At 49.4% G+C, this 23958-nt stretch overlaps 2 protein-coding genes across 2 annotated transcripts; both read left to right on the top strand.

Moving 5' to 3' along the window:
• The first annotated feature begins 1051 nt into the window (after positions 1–1051).
• On the top strand, positions 1052–13152 carry LOC121599615 (AF4/FMR2 family member lilli-like). Its single transcript, XM_041927547.1, has 7 exons — positions 1052–2762; positions 4614–4937; positions 5017–5797; positions 8170–8333; positions 8422–10523; positions 10591–10711; positions 11757–13152. Exons 2-7 carry the CDS (start codon positions 4764–4766, stop codon positions 12549–12551), a joined length of 4137 nt encoding a protein of 1378 aa, XP_041783481.1. The 5' UTR covers positions 1052–2762; positions 4614–4763; the 3' UTR covers positions 12552–13152.
• Positions 13153–14780: 1628 nt separating this feature from the next.
• LOC121599275 (ataxin-2 homolog) lies at positions 14781–23946 on the top strand. Its single transcript, XM_041926976.1, has 3 exons — positions 14781–15684; positions 18439–22047; positions 22621–23946. The coding sequence occupies exons 1-3, from the start codon at positions 15463–15465 to the stop codon at positions 22720–22722; spliced, it is 3933 nt and encodes a 1310-aa protein (XP_041782910.1). The 5' UTR covers positions 14781–15462; the 3' UTR covers positions 22723–23946.
• Positions 23947–23958: the final 12 nt, after the last annotated feature.

Below are 23958 nucleotides of genomic sequence, written 5' to 3'. Positions count from 1 at the left end.
CGGACGACTCCGGGCAATTCTGGGCGATTCCCAACGACTCCGGATAATGCAGGGTGGCACACCTTCCAGAGTCGATTCTGAATTTATCGGAGTCGGATCTGAGTCTACTCCGGATTTTTGCCAATCTTACTCATAACTAATTCCGACGATTAGGCAGCGGTAATCGCTGATGCGGGCGTGCATGTGTTTTCTGAAAATGTATGGAATTAGACACCCACAGCGGGTGAAAGATTGAAACCACATGCGTCAGAATCAAACAATTTTGATTTTTCTGCACGCACGCCCGCACGCCCACAGTAGCGATTACTGGTACCGCTTCCTGACAGACGCATGCGTTAGGTAGCGGTAATCGTTACGGCCCGGGTCTATGAAAATGTTGCGGGAACATTTGTTGCCAAATTTTATGGACAAACTGTCAAACTCATTTTGCGAGAACATGTTTTTTTGCAAGAGTTTAGTATTTAAACAATCGTATCGCCGTAGTTCTAGCAATGCATAACTTCAATGCCAAACCCTACAACAGTATAGAGGGAATGAGAAAGCTCTCCAAGCGAGGAAGCTCCACTGGTTGGGTATCTCACCAACAGATTTTTGCTATTTTTAGAATGCATAAGTCGTTTGCCGTCTGCTAAACAAAGTCTTGCCATATTCCGTAAATAAATGACTCTCTAAACTCATGATCCCTTGAAGATTCACCTAAAACAGATTTCACTGTATTTGCTCGTATTGATTTACTCAAAACATACCAAAAACTACCGATACAATTTTGATACTCCTACCGAAATCCACCAATAAAATCTGGCCACACTGACTGTCAAATCAAATTCTAACCTGAACGTTTTGAAAATCCAAAGCAGGTGAGTGAAATTAGAAAATATTAACAAAGTGTGATAAAGTTAATGTAAAAATTGGTCACTTTTACACTTAAATAACATGCATGTTTTAAATATAACAATAAAAAAACCGACCACCGAACGTGGTGTGAAATATTTCATACCGAATTTTTCGAACATCCAAACGTCCGAAGCGAACAGCGCACTGTTCTCCTCGCCCTTCCCATTGGTACCAGAAGATCGGTCCAACTGCTGAGAAGGGTTGTTGAGTCGCGCGATCGAGTCCTGGTACGGACAGCTCTCTCGGGTGCAGATTTTCCAGTGCGCATACCAGCGCAAAATAACAACACTTAACCGGACTCCGTGGTGTGATCGCGTGCTAATCCGAAAGGAAGCAAAGTTTACCCAAAGGTATAGTGATGCAAGCAGCATAAAAAGGTGCCTTCGCTTGCTGGTAGCTGGTGGAGAAGGGGATTGCGCTACCAGGGTGTGTATGTGTGTGTGTATGCATGAGCTGGTGGTATGTGGTAAAGTACAAGAAGAAAGGAAAAATGTTGTGCTGCTGCTGCTGCTAACTAGGGAAAGAAAAAGTATATTGTGGTGAAAATCAGTTTGTGTGCAAAATTGTCTTAAACAACCTTCCGGAAAGGCGTACAAGTCTGCGCCACATTCCAGCAGTGGTGCCATCGGGGAGGGGAAGGGGGCGAGCTCTGCTACTCTCGTTACTTCATTCCGCTTTCGGGGTGGTTCGATGTTGGATGTCGTGGGCAGTGAGCGCAGTAGCCATCGAAACACGTCAACTGTGCCCACCTCTTGCCTGCTTGCCGCAGTTGAGAAGCTTCTATTACGGCGCAGAGGAATCGTAAGGCAATATTTCCAAATAATAAGAAAAGTTCCAAAAAAAGATCCGGAGCGGCTGGAGGACTTTCCCTCTTCCCGTGTGTCAAAAGCAGCCCCTGCATAGATCGTGCCTCGACTTCAACATCTCTTTTGTATGTGTTTGTGTGTTGGAGGGCTAAAAATCGCTGCTAGCATAACGCCCGCTAGTGTGTGTGTGTGTGTGTGTGTAAGTGGTGAAGCTGAAGAAATGCTTTCGACGTGCTGCGACGTGTGTGATGGTATTGGTGGAAGAAAAAACCGTTTGTTTATGTGAAATTGTTGGAATTCCTGAAGCGCCCGTCGCCCTGCCAGCGAGCGGAAAAGGGGGTGGGTCGGGTCAACGTCGTTGCGTGTTTGTGTGACAAAGTGTGTGAGCAGGCGACGAAACGAAACGACCGGAAGACCGGGTAAAACCAAAAAAAAAAAAATGATTCAAAAATCCCACCGTACGACGAGTGGTGCGTGAATTTCGGTGCGGTTTTTTTTATTTGCAACATTGGCTACTCTGGTGTTGTTATGCTCTGATTGGGCGCACGCTTGCTTCGATGCTAGCAGAAACCGAGAAGCCCCCAATGGCGACCAGTGTCGAATCCGCATCGATTTTTGTCCGTCCGGCGTGCACGTCAATCGTTGAGCTAATTGCTTATCGGGAAACGAATTAAAGTGCGCAAATTCGAGCGCAATTCGTAGAAAGGGGCTAATGATGGTACGCGTTGCCCTGTCCTGGTAACGAAAGGTCGATGGTAGCGCCGATCATATCCGATCATCGATCATGCTGCATCGCGCGGAGGGCAGTGGTAAATGATCTTTTGCGGTGCAGTTGTGCCATTACGCCAGCCGGATTAAGCTGGGAAATGAGTTGGTGTGACCAGTGAACAAAACTGTGCATTTATACAAGTAAACCAAGTTAGTAAGAAAGTGAAGAATGGATATTTATTTGTGTGACAACCCATAAAGCAGCTGTTTGAAACGAATCCTCCAGATAAGGTGAATAATCAGTCAGATAGAAAACAACAGCTGCAGCAGCTGCGGCAGGCATAAAAATTAAAGGTACGTGTTTTTTATGCAAAAACAAATTCCTGCCCCAACGATCCGTTCGTTTTCGGAGCACGGGGGGAAACAAAGTGTTTTCCGGTGCTATCACTTGTACCATCATGCCGTATTCAAATAAAACTGTTGATCTGCTCGATTAGTTTCACTGCTTCCTTTCTTCTTCTTTCCCTTGCCTGGCTTCCTTTTTTCTCTTGTTTTTTTTATACGCTCCACCACCACCACGGTGTATCATTTAATTTGCATTCAATGAAATGTAAATGATGTGTGCGATCTCCGGCGTGTCGGTGCGCCGGTGTGCGAGTTTTATGTTTCCGTTTGATATCTCTTTTCCCATGTTGCGCGCGCGCTCGCGCACCCATATGTCGACGACGGGTAGTAATGTGCCGCTAAAGGGGGGGAGGGAACCGTTTGGAGCGAACTTTCTTTCTTCACACTCTGATTTTACAGATTTTTATTCGCTTGCTGAGCTGAAAGCGCACACGCTTTTTAACGCTCATCTGGTCGTGCGTGATCGGTATCAATGAAATATTACAATGTGCTGGTGTATTTTTTTAGATTACACGTACAAGCGCAATGAACATCGTTTTATAATGTGTAACAACCGTCGGGTTCGTCGCTTGCAATCCCGTTGAAGTCTTTTGAATGCAATCGGTGGCATGAAACCTTTCAAAGCAGTATTTTTGTACAAATAATATTTTAGTGTCAATGAAGCTAAGCAGGTACAGATTTGAACTTGCTTAAGCGTGAAAACTCGATAACGTAGAATGTGTACAAAGTCTCTTTTGTCGCTTGTTTCTATATCTAATCAATCAGGATTTTTTTTCCCGTCAAACGTATTGATTTTTTTTTAATTTTATTTATTTTTTTTATTTTGGATGAATTGAAAAGACATGAGAAAACAGACGTAATATTGCTGGAATAATGTTAAATGAAGTAAATAAATAATTGAAATGGTTTGAAGTGGATAATGAATACCTTTTTAAAACTTCTTTGTTTGAGTTCTTTCTTTTTGGGATTCATCTTTACTGAAAAACAGCTCAATTTAAAGCTCACCAAAAACAAAATAAAAATGTCAAAAATAACATTCTATATATTTCGTTCATCAGTGCGCTTTTTAGTACGTACACGCTGTCAAAAGTAGGATATAAAAAAAATAACTATTTTTTTTTAATTCTAAAAATTTCGTATTGTTTAACTGAATATTGACATAATTTACTTAATATGGAATAAAGACGATAACTATTGTTTTATCTTATATTATTTGTTATTCAATTGCATAAGTGTAAACAACAGTGAGAAGGATCCAATTAGTTTTTTTATGATTTTTCTTTCCTGATTCAATGAATTTACTCTTGTACAAGTTATTCTGTCTGTTATTTGATCAAATCGAGACTACGTATCAATAACTGGTATTGTATCTTCTTTGGTAACACTCTTTACATGTAAAACACTCATTAGAATCTGTTTAGAATGTGTGAATTACAAGAAAAACCATCTGTAAAGGGGCGAAAGCATTCCAAAGCTTCTTCTCTGTATGCATAATAAAAAAAACAACAACCCCTCCTAGGCAGTCATGCAATTCCGCATGACTTGCATGCAGAATTAGAAACGCCACAACGGCCATTGATTGAAATGCAGAGCAATCACTCAGCTCAAGAGAAAAAGGAAATTGTTCTAGAGCCCCCTTCCCCACAGCGAGTGTGAGAAAGCGAGCACAAATGTGCGAAGCAGATATGTTTGTTGCATTATTATTATGCGCATTTTATGGTTGCTAGTTTTTAAACCGAACCCAACGAGCAACACGAGAAGGGAATGTAAATTAAATCGTTTTTTTCTTTTCTTTTGCAGAAACAAACCACAACGTTCGATGAATCGATTCCCGGTCCGGCAATCGATCGGCGAAGAGAACAAGTTTTACAGCCCCGCTGCAAATCGGTACATTTCGTAATTTACAAAGGCACACGAGGGGATAGGAGGGTGAGAGCAAACAGTAAAGCCATGACGGAATTTCTGCCCCTCTGCGACGTGCTGTTCAATGTGATCTCACTGGCCGGCTACTTCTGTGACGTCGTGTTCGATGTGGTGCTGGGGTACGCGCTGTACGAGCGGCAAAAGTTCGCCTACTTCGCCGCGGTCATCGTGATCGTGTCGTTCTCGCTAGTAATCTCACAGGTAAGTTGGCAGTGAAAAGGCAATTTTTTAAATAAATTTGGTTTAAAAAATCATTAATCCCTCTCTTTTACACCTACAGATTGTGTCCATCCGGTGGTACTTGAATAAGCGTAAAATTCGCAATGCCAGCGCCTCGAGCACCGGGCCACCGGACGCGGAGGCAAACGCGCCCGGCAGTGGCAGCAGTCTGGAGAAGAAGAAAAAGAAACCAAACAGCCTGAACGCGGCCAACGGCCAGAGCGTGGCCGGAAGGGGCGAAGAGGCCGAAGGCAGAATGGCCCCCGGCGGTGGTGGTGGTGCCTCCCGTACCACCGAGTACAGCCGGTACATAGTGCTCGCGCTGCACGTCACCCAGCTCGGTGTGCTGTGGCGGTACGCGAAGCTGTTCGTGCCGGTCGACCTGCGGCACGTGAAGCACGAGGTGCGCGACCTCTGCATGCTGCGGCTGGTGCACGCGTTTTGCGAGGCCGCCCCGATGCTGCTGCTCCAGCTGTACGTGCTCGTGACGCTGCAGAGCGAGGCGCAGCTGGCCGCGGCACTGAGGCTGAAAACGCTGGGCCATCACCACCATCACCTGCCGCCGAGTACGGCGCTGGTGCAGCAGACGAATCTGGCCGAGCAGCAGCAGAAAACGTTCCGCGATCTGAACATGGTGTCGGCCACGCTGTCGCTGTTTAGCGTGTGCTGGGCGCTGGCCAGCTTTAGCAAGAACGTGCGGCTGCAGAACGTCCACCGGCTGGTGCTGACCTGGCTCGGGGTGATCTTTCAGTTTCTGTGGCGCCTCGGGACGGTCATTTCGCGCGTCATCTCGCTGACGGTGTACGCGTCCGTGTACAGCCACTGGGTGTTTCTGGTGATAAGTGAGTAATTCGGGGAGGGAGGGAAAAGGCTACGGGAGGGCTACGGGTTGGATGGTCCATTGCAGGTTTGAACCCATGATGGGCATGTTATTGAGTCGTTCGACTTGACGATTGTATCACGGGTCCGGCTAGTATGACCTTGTGCTATATGTTATTTTAAGCGTCGCAAACATTTGGTAACATCAAAGGAGTAGTAGTCGTGCAGTCATCAAAAGTTTTGGACATCAAAAGTAAAGGATCTTTAGCACAATACAAGCGCAAACAATGGTCAATGTATAGAAATTGTCTCTTTCATAAATTTCTACTTGGGACGTACATATTGACAAGAGCCAACCAATTGAGGTGCATTTATGTCAGCAGTCAATAGTTTAAAAACAAACATACGCACTGAGCAACTAGTTTTATACGGTGAAATGCTATTAGTGTTTCTCCACGGAAGCCATTTTATTGAAATACGTGTGAACCTTTTCCAACCTGTCAACTCTAATTACTTGTGCAGGGGAACCAAGCTACTGTACGCATACTCAATTTTTGGGTGTACAAAACAATAATACAAATTCTGCTGATTCTGCTTGTCCTTAGAATATTTCCTAGCATCCTGTTAGGCTTAGTTAGTACCGAGTCAATATGTCAACATTGGGCCGCTTTCCTTATTAAGATCATAGGCTGAAATTTGAGCCTGTCAGCCGTTTGCATTGTATAGCAGTTTTCGAGCAGCTATCACCGTGGGTATAATATCCAGGTAGGCTTATCCCAAGGTGTATGTATTCAGAAGGCTGATTTTTTTTTCGCTTCTGCTTCTGAATAAAGATTTTAAGAGTGTTGTGTGTATTCGTCAAGCCTCCAGAAAGCTTATTTGAGCAAAAGTTTGCTCCCGTGCTGACAAAAAGTTCTCTTTAATACACCATGGGATAAATGAAAACACGACATTGTTTTGCCATTTTTCGAGCAGGTACTCGAATCTAATTCTAGCTTTGACGATGAAAAAAGCTGACTAGAATCGTGAAGGGCCCCATTGATGGACACACATTTTACATGACACAATTCAGTAATTGCCTTTCCAACATCGTTAAAAATAAATTAAATAATAATGGGTCTAAAATACTGCCCTAAGAGACGCCTGAGGATCGCCTAAATTCTTCGGAAAAAACTGTCTCCTATTTTAACTCGCAGAGGGGACAGCACACCAAGTAGGAATCAAACCACCTAATCAGTCCGGAGTGGAAACCAAGCTTTTGAAAGTTTAGCGATTAGTATTTGAATATTAACACAATCGAATGCAGAGTAATGTTGGGTTTTTATGAATCTTTCGTATAGATGCATTCATATGAATCTTCAGCGATGAGTGATCGACTCTTCAAAGATTCATGACTCTCCTAGGATTCATTAATTTCCAAGGATTCGTGTTTCTCGAAAGATTCATGAATCTATAAGATTCATAAATCCATTAAAATTCATATATCTCCAGGGATTCATGAATCTATCAACATATTGAATTGGCGCGATCCCGCCTAACAACATGCCTGTGGGGGCTTCAAGCCTCGCATGGAACGTCTTCCCGTAGCAAAACAAATTATCCGGCTGCGTGGTACTTGCCAAGAAGTTTCGAAAGCCTGTATATGCTGGCATGATCACGTAGGTTGTTACTCCAAGAAGCAGACTAATGAAAAGCTCGAGCTCTGTGAATCCTTGGAGATTTATGAATCCCTAGAGATTCGTGAATCTTTCGAGATTCATGAATCTTTGGTGATCCTAGAATCTTTGGAGATTCTTTAGAGATTCTTGATTCTTTGTGTTTGATGATTCTTTAAGATTCACGAATCTTTGAAATCGAGATTTATTATCTTTGTATCATTTCAAAGATTCATTCAGATTCATGAATTTTAATCAGAACCAACACTAATGCAGAGTATATATTGTATCCACTTGCATCCCTTTTATCTCGCATCTCAAAACAGTAATGTAGAAACTGCACTAAGTTTGTTGCTGTCCAAACCTATGTTGCAGTGGTGTTGGAGAAAGGTCCCTAGCAATAGGTGCTTATGAATCAACAAATCAAACAATTTGCTGGCTGAACAGAGTATAGAAATAGATCCATAGTTAGAAAGTGAGGATCTGTCTCTTCTTTTATGGACAGCAAATATCCAGGATTTTTTTTTCAAAGAGCTGGGAGACACCCAGATTGAAGTAACTACTGTCTCTGAAATGTTATCAGGACCTTAGGACCTTAGGAGCTTAGGATGGTTTTACTTCAGCTGCTGGCGAGCGAATGTCTTCAATAGTTAGTGCCGGAATCGGAATATCCACTGAATCGGGCGGGACAAATGTTGATGTTTATGGAATTTATTTAAATGTTGTTTCCCTTTTTTCAGTTCTGCACTGGTTTTCAATGTTTCTGTGGCTGATTTCGCCCAAGAACGTGTTTCACGGGGAGCGCATTTCGCGGCTTAAGAAGACGACGCTCGGCGGTTTGATTGCGTTCGTGTACATCTTTGCGTACATCAATCTGCAGGAAGTGAGGCATCGGCAAAAGATGGTAAGAGAAAACCCCGTCGCTCGCAAATCTTCCAATTTCTTGCAGCTCTAATTCCATTCAACCCCCCCCCCCCCTGAAACCATTTCAGCTCACCTTCTACGTGGTAATGTTTGCGGAAAACTGTCTGCTCGTCTGCCTGTGGATGGTCGGCGTGTGGCCAAACCGGCCGGACGGTTGGTATCTCGTACCGCTGTCCGTGCTCGGCAGCTTTGCCGCCGGCCTGTTCTTTATGGTCGTGTACTACCGGTACTTCCACGTGCGCCGGCTCGGGTACGAGGCGGGTGGACGCGTGGCGGAGAAGTGCGCCGGCCACTGCGCCCCGGACGGATGCCGCTGCCTGGCCGGGCACGAACACGGCATAGATGGTGGATGCGGTGGTGGTGGAGGCGCCGGAGGTAAGGGAGGCGGCGGTATCGGTGGAGGCGTTGGGCGTGGTGCGCTGAACGGCAACGGCTGCCAGAAGTATCCACACGCGATTCCGGGTGTGTTTAACTGCCGCTTTTCGAACCCGGTCAATGCGGCCACGAAGCGGAAAAAGAAGAAACCGACCACCTTTGTGCCGCCGCCGAACTTGGCGATTGCATCGCCGAATGCAACCACTGGGGGCGGTGTGAACGACCATGCTGCGACGAGCCAGCTGCTTCAGCAGCAACAATCCCACCAACAACTGCAACTTCCACCACATCAGCAGCAACATCAGCAGCAGCAGCAGCAGCAGCAGCATCACCATCAGCAGCACCAGCAGCAGTATCTACAGCAACAACCATTGCTCTCACATCAACAGCAGCAGCAGCAGCAGCAGCACCAGCAGCAGACACTACAGCAGCAGCAACAGGAGCTTCAGCAACAATACATGGGCCCGATGGCCATCCCCTTCTGGCGGCGGCCGCTGCCACGATCGCACACCGGCGGCTCGAGCGAGAACGAAGGCAGCAGCGTCGGTTCGCGGGTAAACATCCAGCAGAAGCTGCAGGAGAAAAAGCAGAAGCAGCTGGCCGAGCTGAAGATCATCGAGGAGGAGATCAAGCAGGGCAAGCTGGGAGGGCCGGGCGGTACCGGCACGCTCAGCTCCGGGGACGACGCGGGCAAAACGACGCTACCGCGGCAACCGATCCCGCGCGCCAAGAAGCACATCGATCTCGATCCGATCGAGTGGCGCACGTCCAGCCCGGATATGGCGGAGATCGTGGCGAACAAGTCGTTCAACGACCTGAACCTGCTGCTCGCGGCCAATCTGGACGATGTGAATAGCTTGAACAAGTTCAACAGCAACTACGATCCGATCTACAACAGCTTCGGGCTAAACGGGATCAACATATCGGCGCTGGTCAATCTGAAGAGTGGTGGGGCTAACGGTCCGGCGGGTGCGCTAGTCGATGCCACCGGGCAGTCGGCATCGCCGTCGGCAGTACCGGGCGTGGGACCGGGCGTAGGTGGTGCGGGCAACCGTAACATGTCGCCGATATCGTCGCAAATCTCGGCCACCGAAAGCAATTCGCTCACGCGCCAAGTGCTGCCGCGCTCGAAGATACTGCCGAACAACATCCCGCGCAATCCGTTCGCCGAGAACTATCGGGGCAACTTTGTGAATCTGTACGCGGATGCGGCCGCCAGCACACCGGCGGCCGGGCTGATCAATGGTGCTGCCGGCGGTGGTGGCAGTGGCAGTGGGGCCGGTGTGCGGGCACCCTCCATCAGCCCGCGGACGACGGAGATTGCGCAGTCGAACCGGGCCATCCTGTACGATGCGCACGGGCGGCTGTACACCGATGCGAACCATCCGCGGCAGGTGTCCGGCACGTACAGCAGCACGGAGAATGCGGGCGCCGAAAATCTGCCCTTCCCGTACAATGTGGTGCCGCCGCCCCGGAGCAAGCTGGACAGCCGCGGCACACCGACGACGCCGGTCCCGTCCGGGTCGGCGAGCGGCAGTGCGAACAACACCAACAGTAGCAACAAATCGGGCCGCACCTCCGCGACCGCCACGATGGCGGCGATCGTGGCGAGCGTCGGTGGAGCGGGCGGATCCGCCGGTGGATCCGGTGGAGCCGGAGTGATCAACAACCTGAACAACACCAAGCGGCAGAACATGCAGCGGGCCAAGACGCCGGAAATTCTGCTCGCCCCGCACTATCTCGAGAACTCGCGCATCTACTTCGACTGGGTGGCACGGGAGGCGGCCAACTTTAGGTGAGTAGGTGGTACGGTGGAGTGTGTGAGAGGAGATGTTATATTTTTTGGGTGGTCGTACTCGTAGATTACAAGAATCGGAACGTGATCAACCGATGGAAAGCAGCGGAGACGAGAACCTGGACAACTCTGGATGTGACGATGGACACAACGGACATCATCGGATACCTTCGGATATTGATAGTCAGGTAGGTGTTGCTGATTAGCGGTGGGTTAAGGCACTGGAATAGGATGCGGGATGCGTTTCTGGAGTATGTTAGGGTAAAAATTGCTTATTTTATGGTTTTATGAATAATTCTTGGATTGGAAATGAGTTGGGATCCAAGACAGTTCAGTATCAGTTACTCAGATTCTAGACCAGTTAGGTTCTTAGAGGGATCAGTTAGGGAAAGGATTTGTATAAATTCCAGATATCTGATACGTTTGAGATCAATTTCAGGTTTTGAATTAAATTGCGATCAGTTCCCAATCCGTCATTAGTACAGCAACAGATAAGTACGGCGTAGCTGGCATGTTAAACTTAAAATCTGATAACGATCAGCTCAAAATTGGGAGACAACAGATTGTGATAAACATCACATTCTTATTGAGATAGACATCAGAACCTATTGAGGTATACCTAAAATTCTATTTGAGATAGACATCAAATTCTAAATCTTTTTTGTACTCAAGCAAAGGTTCCGATTCAGTTTCTAGATCAGAATGTGTCCAAGATTAATATCTGGACGCGAATAAGCTAGTTCTCAATCTCTGGATAGGTATGGCTTTGATGTCTACATGAGCGATGTGATATGTTCCTGAAGCAAGATAGGATTTGCGTCAGTTCTTCCTATAGGAAATGTTCAGTTTGATACATACGACAAGTTCGGCACACCAATAGATGCAATATCAGTTTCTGGATCAGTATAGGTCTAGGAAAATGATTGCATGAAGTCGTGGTCTTGTTAGGTTCATAGTCTGTTCCAGGACTTCAATTTGTTGAAGTCAACTGAAATAACAAAGGTTTTGAAACAGATATTGCCTGGGGAAAGGGTTGGTATCTGTTTCTGGGACAAGATGGATCCAAAATCAATTCCAGAAACAAAAAATCTGCACCTGGGTAAGCTCGAGATAACGATTTTAAACAGTGACTAGTAACTTAAAAAGCCTAAGAGTATGTCTCAGAATTGAGATGTGTGAACTTCAAACTAACTCGACATATCCAATGTCCTCCAAATATTTGTATTTTTACAGGTCTCACTACCCCGTTCCTACACACTGCCCCGCGAGTTCAAGTACTACCGCCGAAACAAAGGCCGCAAGGTGAAGAATGAGCATTTCATTGCCAGCACAAACAGCAGCGATGGCGATGTGGACAGTGGAGATGACAACGAGTCGGAGCGGCTCTCCAACCTTTCCTCCAGTTCGCAACGACGCGTGAAAAATGCCACACCGTGCACAAACCTCCAACCAAATGGCCATCACGTTCCATCGTTGCAGCAGCAGCAGCAGCAGCAGCAGCTACTCCAACAGCCATTGCCTCGCCAACGGTTAAACAATTTGAATAAAGGCATGCCACAGCCACAGCCACCGATCAGCGCATCGATGGCCCTGATGTACGCGGGTCCCGGTGGTCCGGGCGGATCGCCCAGCGGCACGATGCTGCTCACGAACGGACAGGCCATACCGGCGGGAAACGTTAGCCGGCAAACGCTTAATGCAACGCCTCAAAATCTTCACCAACCACCCCTACCTCACGCGCCGATCGGGCTAGCGAACGGGTACAATCTAACGGGCGCGGGAGACCGTAGCAGTCCCGCCCTGCCCGCCCTACTGTCCGGCAGCGACGGTAGCCCAGTCGGGATGGTCGGTAAACCGGGAGCGGTGCATAGCTTCGATCTAATTAGCGGTGTGGAAGGGGCGGCGGGTGCTGCACTGCCACCGTACCATCCCGGTGGCGGTGCAGCTGGTGGCAATGGTGCACGACCGACGCGTTTCCGCATGTACGGTACCAAGAATGGTATGGTGCGTCACGAAACCAAGCTGTAGAAGCGATGCTCGGGAATGAGCGCATCCCCCCGTAGGAGGTAGCTAATTTATTAACCTTTCTGTGCAAATTACTGTACAATTTAGAATTCCGAGAGACCGAGTTCGGATTTACAGTGTTGTTGTAAAAAGCCTACCCTAGGAAAGCCATCGGTTCTCTATTGTATTTTCCCCCAATTTTAAAATACCTTTTTTTACGTTAAATGGTTTTAACAGTTAGAGAAAGAAAGAAAGAAAACGTGCTGTTACGTGCTGGCTACAATAACGTTGTGATATAATTTAACCACGCCATTACATCGTAACACGCGCATCGTGGACACACTGTAGGAAAGTGATTTTAAAAAAATAATATTCGCATACACAATTACACACAGACTGCCAAACGTGTTTGTAACGACACGATATCGTTTTTTTTTTAATGCAACGAGCGGGCGTAAAGGACAGGTCAGGTGAACGATTCACACCAAGGCCGTTCAAGGAAGGCTCGGGTGGTATTTCAGAACTCGGTTGGAAATGAGATTGTAATTTATGCGCCAATTTAGGGAATTATGTTTTAATGTTGTCAATAATAAATAAACGGAACTATTTTATTTTATTACAATGGTAGTTTTATGAGTGCTGTTATCCTGTGGCATCTCATGATATAGTGTTACTGTGGAAAACTGTAAAACTAATAGTGTACTAATATATTTTTTAAATTACAGTGGAACCCCTCATAGCGAGTTCAATTCGTTCGAATGACTCACTCGTTAAGCGGGAGGCTCTTTTTCATACAATTATTAGTATCGAAATTCTCGCCTTAATGAGCAAGTAGAGCAAGAGTGCATGCAAATCTCTAATATTGGCAAGACCCGAAGAAGGACGGAAATGGAGCAAATAAACCGAAGACACTAGCTAACTTACTCCACCTATCGTTAAGCGCAGAAAAATACTCAGCTCCGCTATCTGATCTGAAAAGAGTTATCTGAACGTGGAGTGGACGCACCCACGGCCATACCCGGCTTTTTTCGATTTCTGTATGACCTCGGGAGTTTTGGACTAGCAGTGGGCGTAAATATGTCATCTCCCTTGCGCTTTTTCTTCACATTTATACACTACCGACGTTTCCAAATATCTTAAGATATTTAACGATTGTTAGTATTAAAACTCTCGAAATGTTTACGATTTCTTATCGAAAACATAAATAGAATTGCTCTTTATGAGAGATTATATTCGTTAAGAGGGGTATTCGTAGAGCATTTAGATTTCCTCGTTGTGCGAAAAATTCATTAGAAGAGGTACTCGTAATGAGGGGTTACGTACTGTACTAACGAAGATTAATTTCATCGAAAGAACGCGATTTTGATTTCAACTAGGTAATTTGGCCCCGTTACAGGATAAAGCAATATAATTTTGGGATATTGAATAGATTCAGGATAAAGGCAGAACGGTTTTTTTTAAGACAAGTCAATTCCCAATTGCCTTTTATCGTAACTGTCGCTACTGAAGATTCAAATCGCTATTAAAGATTCTCATGTGTAAAAGATGGATGAAAAGAGAGAGATTTTTACTAATCCTTTGAGCCTGCGTCATCTTTAATAGTACCTTGAACATTAGTTCAATGCAATATGGTGTTGAAATCAAATAATTATTGTTATTAGTCGTATTTGGTCCTTCGTGTGTTTTGAGTATCTTAAGTTTAGTACATCGGTTCTGGAAATTAATATAATGGCTTTGCTAAGTGGTTTTATGATTTTGATGATGATGAACTGAATATAAAGCATCCAAGCATCTGCTACAAAGAAGCGCTGAACAGCCTTTACTAGAATTTTATTAGGGAGATGTGAAAAATAATTATTTCAGAACATTCATGTGCAAAAATGAAAAAGAAAGGCAACACAAAACACATTTCAAGCGACCCAGATCCCGTGTCACTAAACAAGTGCATCCTATTGCATACCCGCAGGCGTTCAGTGCGTTTCATATTGCATACTTTCGGGCGTTGATAAAGGTCATGGCTTTGGTAGCCGCATGAAGGTATTTGCGCATTAGTTTTTGAATAACGTTCCAAAATAAGGAGCTTTTGGTTAGTTGTAGATTAAACAATCAAATCAATGGTTGCCTTCTGTAATAAAAAATATTTAAAAATATCCACCCCAGGGCAACGATTGTCACAGTGGCTGTCCGATGTACTCACCTCGCTTCGTTCGGTACGGCCGCATTTGACAGCTACCGCGGATTTTGACAGCGCAGTTTTGCGTCCGCCAGCCAGCCAGCCACCACCAGTCGGGTCGCTCGCTGTAGTTTTTTATCATCGGTGCAGATTTCACAAACTCTTCTCGAAACTCACACACACGGTCGACCGGACCCGGACGAGTAGTAAATCGAATCGGAAAACTTCCCCGCCCCCTCCTCCCAACAGGAGACGTGTCCCGGCGGTTGTGTGTTGCCGCGTTGTTCCCCCCCCCCCCATCAGTCCCGTTTGTCCGACCGGAACGGGTACGGGGTGTGTGGAGGCTTCCCTGCACGGCGTGTAGAAAAAGGATTGTGTACTCTGGTGTGTCGTCGCACACGCGTAACGAATAGAAGAACCACAGAGCGGAGCTCATACGCCGCAGCAGGTGTTTTGTGGGGTGGAATTGCGGGAGGGGCGTGATTTGGTAGTGAAAAGTGTGTTTTGTTCTGTGTTGCCACAGTGTGTGTGTGTGTGGGAGGTGAAAGAAGGGAAAGAAAGCACCGGCTGCATTCCGTTCCCGGGATCCGGCGGCACACGGCAGAGTGCCTTGGAGAGTGCCGTGAACGCGGGTCGAAGGAAGGGTGCGGTAACGAGCCGTCGTCCCACGCAGCAAAGGAAAAGCTGCACGCTCATCGGCAGACACACACACTGCGGAACGCATCGACACACACACACACACGATCCCAGGTCGGCAGAGAAATGTCGGAGAAAGCAGCAGTCGTCACAGCAGCAGTAGCCGCGGCCGTTCCGGCACCGCTACCGCCAGCTCCGGTAGTGCCAGCTCCGGCTCCGGCAGCAGCAGCAGCAGCAGCAGCAGTAGCGGCACCAGCAGCAGGAGCAGCAGCAACAACAACTACAGCCACACCGCCAGCTCAACAGAAGTTATCGGAATCGGATGATTTTACCGACAATTCGGCAGAAGTAAGTTTCCACAGACCCGGACTGGGCTGGGCCTTGCGGGAAAGAAGGAGAACGGCAAGCAGAGGAACGCGGGTGAAAGCAACCACCTCTGTCTGTCACAAAGGGCAGATTGCACAACAGTATATAAACAAACTTGACCTTTTTTCTTCACCCCCGCCTGTTTCTTCGTACGCAGTAGGAGCGCATTTCCAGCGCTGGGCGCACGGAACTGCAAGCTTTGCTATTTGGACCTGTGTCGGGTGGAAAGGGGGAGAGGCAGTTTTTTAGGGTGGCAAACAGCATGCGTGTGGATTGCGGGCATTCAAGCGTGTCCCAGCGAAGCATCTCACTAGCAAGAGAAGAAGGGGAGCTAAAGGAGCAATGAGCCAATTGCCCCATCCCCTAGGCTCCTCCAATAGTACGCAGGGTTGGCGTATGCTTAGGCACATCCAGCACGATCTGTGTGCACAGTGATGGCATCTTTTGGTTTTTCCTTCGCTACCACGTGTAACGTTGCTGCGTTCCGGGCTAGTAGTAGTAGGCGATATATCTCCCTTTCTAAGCTTATTCCTTTTTTCTGTGATTTATTACAGCAACGTGTGCGGACAGCAGTGTTGTGGCGCAGCGTATAAAAATTCTTCTTTATCGTTGACTGAAGCGCTGCATTTATTGGGATAATCACACGCCGCGCACGCTTTGATCGGCTTTTTGGGGGGGGGGGGCGATAGGGCGAAATGGAAAACGTTCAGTCAGCTGCAGCCCCGCATCGGCCGGTGACGCCGCGTGGCTGGAAAGCGGAATGAATTGCCGGTTGTTAACCGCCAGCAGAGCGCGGGGGGGAGCTATTAATTCGATTTGGCACCCGGCAACGCGAGATGTGGTTTGTCCGAGCACCGGTAAATTGGGTGGAGAAGAAAAAAAACTGAAGAGAGACATATCGCCACCTTTGTTACCTCGCTCTAACGGCCAACACGCACACACACACACACATGCTGCGGGGAAGGTGAAAATACCAAAATTTCTCCTACATGCACTGGCGGCTATACTCCCCGGCTGGTTGGTAAGAGCGAAAAGCGTCGCCTTTGTTTTTGCAACGCCTGCTGCTGCTACTGCTCCCCTGTTTCCCGTACATTGGCAAGATGTGCGATTTCGTGCACTGGCTGTACAAATGGCTGGAGCGATTTTTCTTGCGTGAAAATTGATATGCAGCAGCCGTAGCCGCCGCTGTAACGGGGCAGCGCAACGGGCTTAGCCCCGCGAGTGAAAGGCAATCCAAACAGAGAGAAGGAGAATGAGAGAGAGAGAGAGAGAGCACACATTTCTCTGGTAGAGATTGCAGCCGGTGCCCGATGCGTTTACATGCTTGAATGGTAAATACAACAGCCTCGTTTTGGTGTGATGATGATGATGATGATGGTTACTGGTTTGGTCAATCGGAGAGATATGATGATCATCTATCCACACCCCCTGCTTTGCAACTATCAATCGATCACCACATTGTTCAAATACGTTTCGGTACAAGAGAGTGCATGATCATCATCATATTCATCATCATCATCATCATCGGTCGGCTCGGATGGTGTTGATCCAAGTCGCCGATCGCAACGCTTGCCTGCGCTTTTTTTTCATGCACTTTTCTTCCCGCACCTCTGGCCGCGTGTTTGCGCCGGCGCTAACGATTCCGGCACGCATTCCGGGAAACCATGCGCCGGCGAATAGGTTTGCCAATTAGGTTACCTCGTTTTTTTTTTGGTTTTCATCTTATTTCCCTTTTCCATTTCGGAAAGGAAAGCCCACACAAAAGGAGGGAAGACTTTTCTTTCGTTTTAGCGATGGAACGTTTGCGAGGGGGGGAAGGGCGGTATTAATTTTTTTTCGGCCAGACTAAAGCGAAACGGTAATTTTGGTTTAGCAAAGACATTCCGGTCCAATTGAGGTGTGATTTTTTTTGTGTATTAGGGAAAACGGGTGATAACATATCTAAAAACGACATGAAAGGCACGTAAAAACAAGTTTCATATTAATTAAGGGGTTGAACTCTTTTGCTTTTCAATTTCGCTTAAGCAAAGACATGTGTTAACGAAGGCAATACGCTTTAGTAACGTTGTAAACAATTTACAGGAGTTTCCAAGACAGTTTTGAATGCAAAACGATGTTATTCACCACTTGCAAAATGATATTCCACATCGATCTGGCATTTTATTTCCATCAAAATAATTTTTGATTTCTTCAGCATGATTTTCAACATGCTTCAACTGTCAACGGGTTCAATGAGGTTCGGCTTCAAATCCCGGTGGAAAAAAAACTATAGCAGCAGCTCGTTAAAGTGTTGAAAATCATGCTGAAGAAATTAAAAATTATTTTGATGGAAATGAAATACCAGATCGATGTGGAATCTAGTCACTTTTGAATGTGCACATAATTATTCACCGCCTCCAAGATGTTTTTCAACAGCTGTCAAATGGTGTATTTGCATCAAAATAAAATTTCCTTATTTACACATGACTTTCAACAGATACAAAGAACTGTCAAACTCAATCCAGTATGAGACATGTTGAAAATCATGCTGAGGAATCAAGTTTAAAATTATTATGATGGAAATGAAATTTCCGATTGGAAACTGAATTGGAAAATTCTGTATGATCATGTGTGAAGAAACACGCAGATACATACATGTTGTTGAGATCAAATTTATTGTTCTATAAAATTCGCTAGACAACAATCTGCAATAAAACCGTTACTAATTTAAAAATTATACAAAATCCCTTTTTCCAGAACACAAAGGAAGCCAATCAGGAGGACACTTCGCAGCAGAGTGGCCTGGCAACGGTCGAGTCCGAGTACGATACTGCCTCCGATTCGCCGTCGGACGGTGGCGAGGAGGAAGACGAAGAGGAGGACGATTACGAGGAGGAGGAAAGCGGTGGCGAGGAAGAGGAGGACGAAGAGGATGACGACGGTACGGAGGAGGACGACGAGGACGACGGTACCGAGGAGGAGGAGGAGGAAGACGAGGAGGACGACGATGATGTGATCGAGGTGCACGAGCGGCAGAGCGGCGACGGGCAGGAGCAGGACGCGGAAAGCCGCCGCAAGGTGGACGATGACGAGGACCGCAGCAACCCGCAGTACATCCCGAAGAAGGGCACGTTCTACGAGCACGACGACCGGACGGCCGAGGACGATCTGGACGATTCGGGGGTGGACGGGGACGAGCAGCGGTCGAAGCGGAACGAGGACGGGCTCGGTGAAGGCGATTCGCACGGTGGCGGTGGCGGTGGTGGAGGTGGCGGCGGCGGAGGCGGTGAGCTCGGAGCGCCCGGAATGTACGGAGGCGAGCGGCGCGGTTCGGAGAAGGGCGGCGGTGGCGGTACCGGTGGCGGAGCCGGGGCAAAGGGGGCCAAGAAGTGGCAGGCATCGGCCGACCGGTGGACGCACGACCGGTTCGACGAGAGCGAGCAGGCCCCGAAATCGCAGGCCGAGCTGGTGTTCGCGTACGGGTACGACATCCGGAGCGAGGATGGGCCGCCGAAGGCGCGCAGGAAGCGCCGGTACGCCCGCGGCCCGAACCGGTACACGCGCAACTGGGAGGACGAGGACGCGTACCAGAAGTCGTCCGGGGCGGAGCACCACCAGCGGCACAAGAAGCTGCCGCGGCCGGAAGAGTTCCCCGAGCTGGCGGGCGGCGCCAACGGGAAGAGTGGCCGGGCGACGGGCCGGGGCCGCCGGGAGGGCCCGCCGAAGGGTGCAGATGGGCAGCGAAGGCAGTCCGGCGGGACGGAGGGTGGTGTGGCGGGTGGTCGTGCGAAGTCGTCCGATGTGCGGCGGGCGGGTGGCGCCGGGCCGGACCGCTCGATGGGCCGTTCGGAGCGGGTACGGTCGGGCGATTGGGCTGCGAGTGCGGCCAGCGGCGCTCCGGCCGATCGTGACCGGGAGCAGGAGCAGCGGGCCGGCGATTGGGAGCAGAGGCCCGAGTACGGAGGCGGCAATGGGCGGTATCGCAACGAGGAGCGCGGCGCGCGCAACAATTATCACAACAAGGAGAACAAGCTCGCCGGCAGCGGTGGGCGAAATGGTAAGGAGAAGGAGTACAAGGTGATGAGCTCGCTGCAGTACAAGGGTCAGGCGAGAAACAAAAATGGCGAAGCAGGAGGAGCTGGAACGGGTGGCAGTGGGGTTGCACCGATGGGAGCGGGAGCCGGGGCAGGACCGGGACAACCGGCCGGCAGTCCGGGACTGGCTGCCGCTGCCGCCGCTCCAATGATGCACAGCAGCAGTGCCGGTGCTCTGTCCGGCAGCAGCAATAGCAACAAGATGAACAACCACGGCCCAGTGCAGCAGCAGCAGCAGCAACAGCATGGAAACAGCACCAGCCCTGGAGGTGAACGCATCCACCACGCGGACCCGAACCATCAGAGCAGGATGATGAACGTGGTGACGACATCGGCCTCGCTGGGTTCAGTGCCATCGGCCGGGGTGCAGCAACAGCACTACGGCATTCATGGCCAAATGGCGCAGCATCCTCATCAGCAGCAGCAACCGTCCCAACCGCCTCAGAAGATGAAACAGGGCTACCTGGAGGAGGACCATTCGAAGTATGTGCCTCTGTACGCGGGATCAGCACCAATGCAGCAGGCGAACGCAGCCGGTGGGCAGCTTCCGATGAGTCAGCGATCTCAAATCTCACCCCGCGCAATAGTGGCACAGCCCGCACCGCCGACAGAGCAAGTGTCGTCCGAGCGCATGCAGCTGGAGTACCAAGCGATGCCGCAAGGGTACGGTGGCCAGCAGCGTCCGTTGACAGTTCAGCAGCAACAGCAGCAACAGCAGGTTGCTAATCAAATGCAACATCAGCAGCAGATGCTGCCGGCGGAGGTGCCTCGTGCGACGAAACGATACTCGACACAGCGGCAGCGATCCGCGATGGAAAGTGCGGCCAACGTTAATGCGATGCAGGTGCAACAGCAGCAGCAGCAGCAGCAACAGCAGGTGCAACAGCAGCAGCAGCAGCAAGCGGCCGCTGCGGCCGCCGCGGCAGCAGCAGCCGCCTCCATGCACGAGCAGCGCCAGCTGATGCAACAGCACCAGGAGCAGATGCTGCGGCATCAGCACGAACAACAGCTCAACAAACAGAAGCAGCAGCAGCAGCAGGTGTACGCCCAGCAACAGCTGCCCCAGAGCGGACCGGCTCCCGGTGGGCTGCCCATGACGCTGCAGCCCGCCGAGTATCACGTGGCCGTCGGCAAGACGCACCAGCAACCGCCTCCGCCGCCGCAGGGCGCTCCGGGTGGCCAAAGCGCACCGGTCCAGTACCACCAGACGGCGGCCCTCTACTACGCGCCCGCCCCGGGTGGTGCTGGTGGACCCGCTCCGGGTGAGTACGTCACCGCGGCCGCTCCCGTCGGTCAGCCGCAGCAGCAGCAGCAGGCGCCACCACCGCCCCAACAGCAACCGTCCCAGGCGCCACCACCCCCGCAAGCCCAGTATGCACCGCCCCCGTACGCAGCGCAAGGACCGCCGCCGCAACCGCCCCAGTCCGCCCCGTACCTGGCGGGTCCCGTGCCCGCCCCCAGTGCCTACTTGCCAGCGCCACAACCTGCCAGCGTGCCACAGCCCGGCCCGCAGCCGCCTACGGGCGTCGTGCCGGGCGGTGGTGCACCGCCCCCGCCGATGAACTTTGTGCCCGCGCTCGGGCCACCGCCGAGCGGAGCCGCACCGGGCGTTAGCCCGGCCCAGTACCCGACCGCCTACGCCGCCAGCTTCCAGACCGGGTACGCACCGGCGGTCGGTGTCGTGCCGCAGCCCGTGCCCGGTGGCCCACCGCCATCGGCCGTCGTCGCCGGTCCGCCCACCGGAGGCCCCGGTGGACCACCGCCGCCGACCGCGCTGTACCAACCGTCCGGTGGCATCACGTACTACGCACCTCAAACGCAAGCGCAAGCACCCCGCCCACTGCCCACCGGTCGAAGGCCGACCGCCGCTATACCGATTCTGGCCCCGCCGGATCGTAAACCGGCCGGAGCCGCCACCACGCCCGCCAGCGCGAGTGCGGCGAACAAATCGGGCGGAGCAACCAGCCGCTCCACCGGGGACGAATCGACGGCAGCGAATGCTGCCGAGGGCGGGGCGGAGGGTGCCGGCGGCTCTGCGCCGGCTGACAGTGGCGAAAACATCGACCACATCCTGGACAACATGTTCGTGCAGCGCCCCCAGTATCAGCCACCGTCGCGCAAGAGTCCGTCGCCTGCGCTGGCAACAACTGCCGCTGCCGCCGCCGCTACGCCTCAGCAAGCGCCGGGCGGTAACGAAACGCCCAACGGGGCCGTGGACGCAGCAGGCACCGATGGACAGGAGCCGATGGATAAAATTGGAGAGTCTGTTAAGGTAGGTTGGAGATGAGATATTAAGGACGGGGGACACTGTCCGTACTCGCTAGTGTAATTTCGATTTTCACTAGCGCATCTGGCGGCGGCTGGTGGAAGCTTTTTTATCATCGAGGGAATGGTTGAGCCGGATCTCAAATTTAAGTAGTATTTCCATCGTTTTTTGTCCTGAAAATGGATGCAATGCGTGCAGGACATGTGCATCTACCTTTTACAAAACTTTTCTCGTTCGAATTAAGTACAAAACATGGAAAAATAACATATTTTCTGAAGCGGCTTCGAATTGTTTGGCAAAATGCCGCCAGATGCGCTAGTGAAAATCCAAATTACACCAGAGAGTACGATCAATGTAGCCCGGCCTTGAGATCCAGCACGACCATTCCCTCGATTCCCCAAAAAAAGCTTCCACCAGCGGCCGCCAGATGCGCTAGTGAAAATCTAAATTACACTAGCGAGTACGGATAATGTATCCCGACCATTACATTCGAAACTGACTTGGAAAACCCTGTATCGCTTGCATTTTCACTTTACGCTATGACGCTAATACTCTCGGTCGTTTTTTTTTTTTTTGCAGAAAATGTCCATCCAAGACACGGAGAAACTGTCCATCGCCGGTGGTGTGCCAGGTGTGGAGGCCAAAGAGGTTGCGGCCGGTGTGAGCGAAGCGGTTGAATGACGCTACTAAAAGCTAGCGTGTCGATCGTGGAGTAGTAGTAGCGCCGTTGCTTGCAATATAGGCTCACGTTTGGTCATCCCTGGGAACGCACCCAGGAAGGAGCCATTGTAATGATTGTCTGTTCAGAGTGTTGTGTAGTAGCAGAGTACTACTTCGCTTAGGTTTGTTTTTGTGCTACTCCCGCGAGAGAGAGAGAGGAGGTAGGTGTATCCTTTTTTGACTATTTTCCCAGTAACACTAGGAAACATCAACAACGATCGATTGTGTGATTTGAGCAGTAGTAGTTGTGTTGTGCACTCGCGGATTCACGGCTTCACGCGTCTGTACACGTGATTCATACCGAATTGAATTGATTTGACGAACGGACAAATTGACCGTACCTCACATCGAGTACGGATGAACGTAGAAATGTATCTTTTATGAGCTCTTTTGGTTTTTTGTTTTGTTTGTTTGTCCCTCCTCGCCAAGTAGAGATTATTTAGTGATATTTACATCAAACTATATTTATCTTCCTCTCTTGCGCAACCCTGACTAACCTAGAAGTGGGGAAATGGGCATCTAATCAGTGTGTGCGTGTATTTGCTGTGTGTGAGTAATACAACATACAAGAAAGGAGGGACATTTAGAGCAGCTTCAGGCATAACAAGAGAAAAGGCGCGCGCGCGTACGTCCAGTGAACGACAGAATACACGAGCTATTAATAATGTAAGCAAAACCTGTGTGTACAGCAGAACAGATTAAAAACAAAAAACTAGATGCATCCCCGCACCGCAACAGTCACAAAAATCGAACAGATTTAGCCTGCAGCAAGAAGGCGGAAATAATCACCGGAATCACGTGCTCCACCACCACCAACACACAGTTGCACTTTTTTCTCTCTAATTTTATCCTACGATTCCTTTCACGTCATCAAAACCAAGCAATACGATTTCACGAAGCAGAACAAAAAAGCGCCGTCTATAGCCAATAAGAATGACAGAGGGGGTGTGAAAGAGGCAAAAAAATCTAATTGTATTTATATATTGATTGCGAAGAAGAACAAAACAAAACAAACCGGTTAGAACGAGCGCCCATACGGATTTCGCATGAGTTTTTGCGGCGTAGTGTTTAGGAGCAGCGATAGAAAAGAAAGAAAGAGAGAGAGAAAAAATGTATGAAGTTGAAGCAATGGAAAACATATGAAGTCATTATCTAAGAATGAAATAAAAAAGAAAGTATAATCTATCAACGTGCGTA

The sequence above is a fragment of the Anopheles merus genome, chromosome 3L, assembly GCF_017562075.2.
Source record: "Anopheles merus strain MAF chromosome 3L, AmerM5.1, whole genome shotgun sequence".
NCBI classification, from domain to species: Eukaryota; Metazoa; Arthropoda; class Insecta; order Diptera; family Culicidae; genus Anopheles; species Anopheles merus.
This window is presented reverse-complemented; position numbering and strand designations above follow the sequence as displayed.

Bases quoted from the DNA above. Each gene is read 5' to 3' on its own strand.
- LOC121599615 (XM_041927547.1), top strand. From the start codon at position 4,764: ATGACGGAATTTCTGCCCCTCTGCGACGTGCTGTTCAATGTGATCTCA. The intron at 5,798-8,169 runs GTGAGTAATTCG...CCCTTTTTTCAG, and splicing joins CTGGGTGTTTCTGGTGATAA to TTCTGCACTGGTTTTCAATG. The intron at 10,712-11,756 runs GTAGGTGTTGCT...GTATTTTTACAG, and splicing joins CTTCGGATATTGATAGTCAG to GTCTCACTACCCCGTTCCTA.
- LOC121599275 (XM_041926976.1), top strand. From the start codon at position 15,463: ATGTCGGAGAAAGCAGCAGTCGTCACAGCAGCAGTAGCCGCGGCCGTT. The intron at 15,685-18,438 runs GTAAGTTTCCAC...CCCTTTTTCCAG, and splicing joins TTACCGACAATTCGGCAGAA to AACACAAAGGAAGCCAATCA. The intron at 22,048-22,620 runs GTAGGTTGGAGA...TTTTTTTTGCAG, and splicing joins AAATTGGAGAGTCTGTTAAG to AAAATGTCCATCCAAGACAC.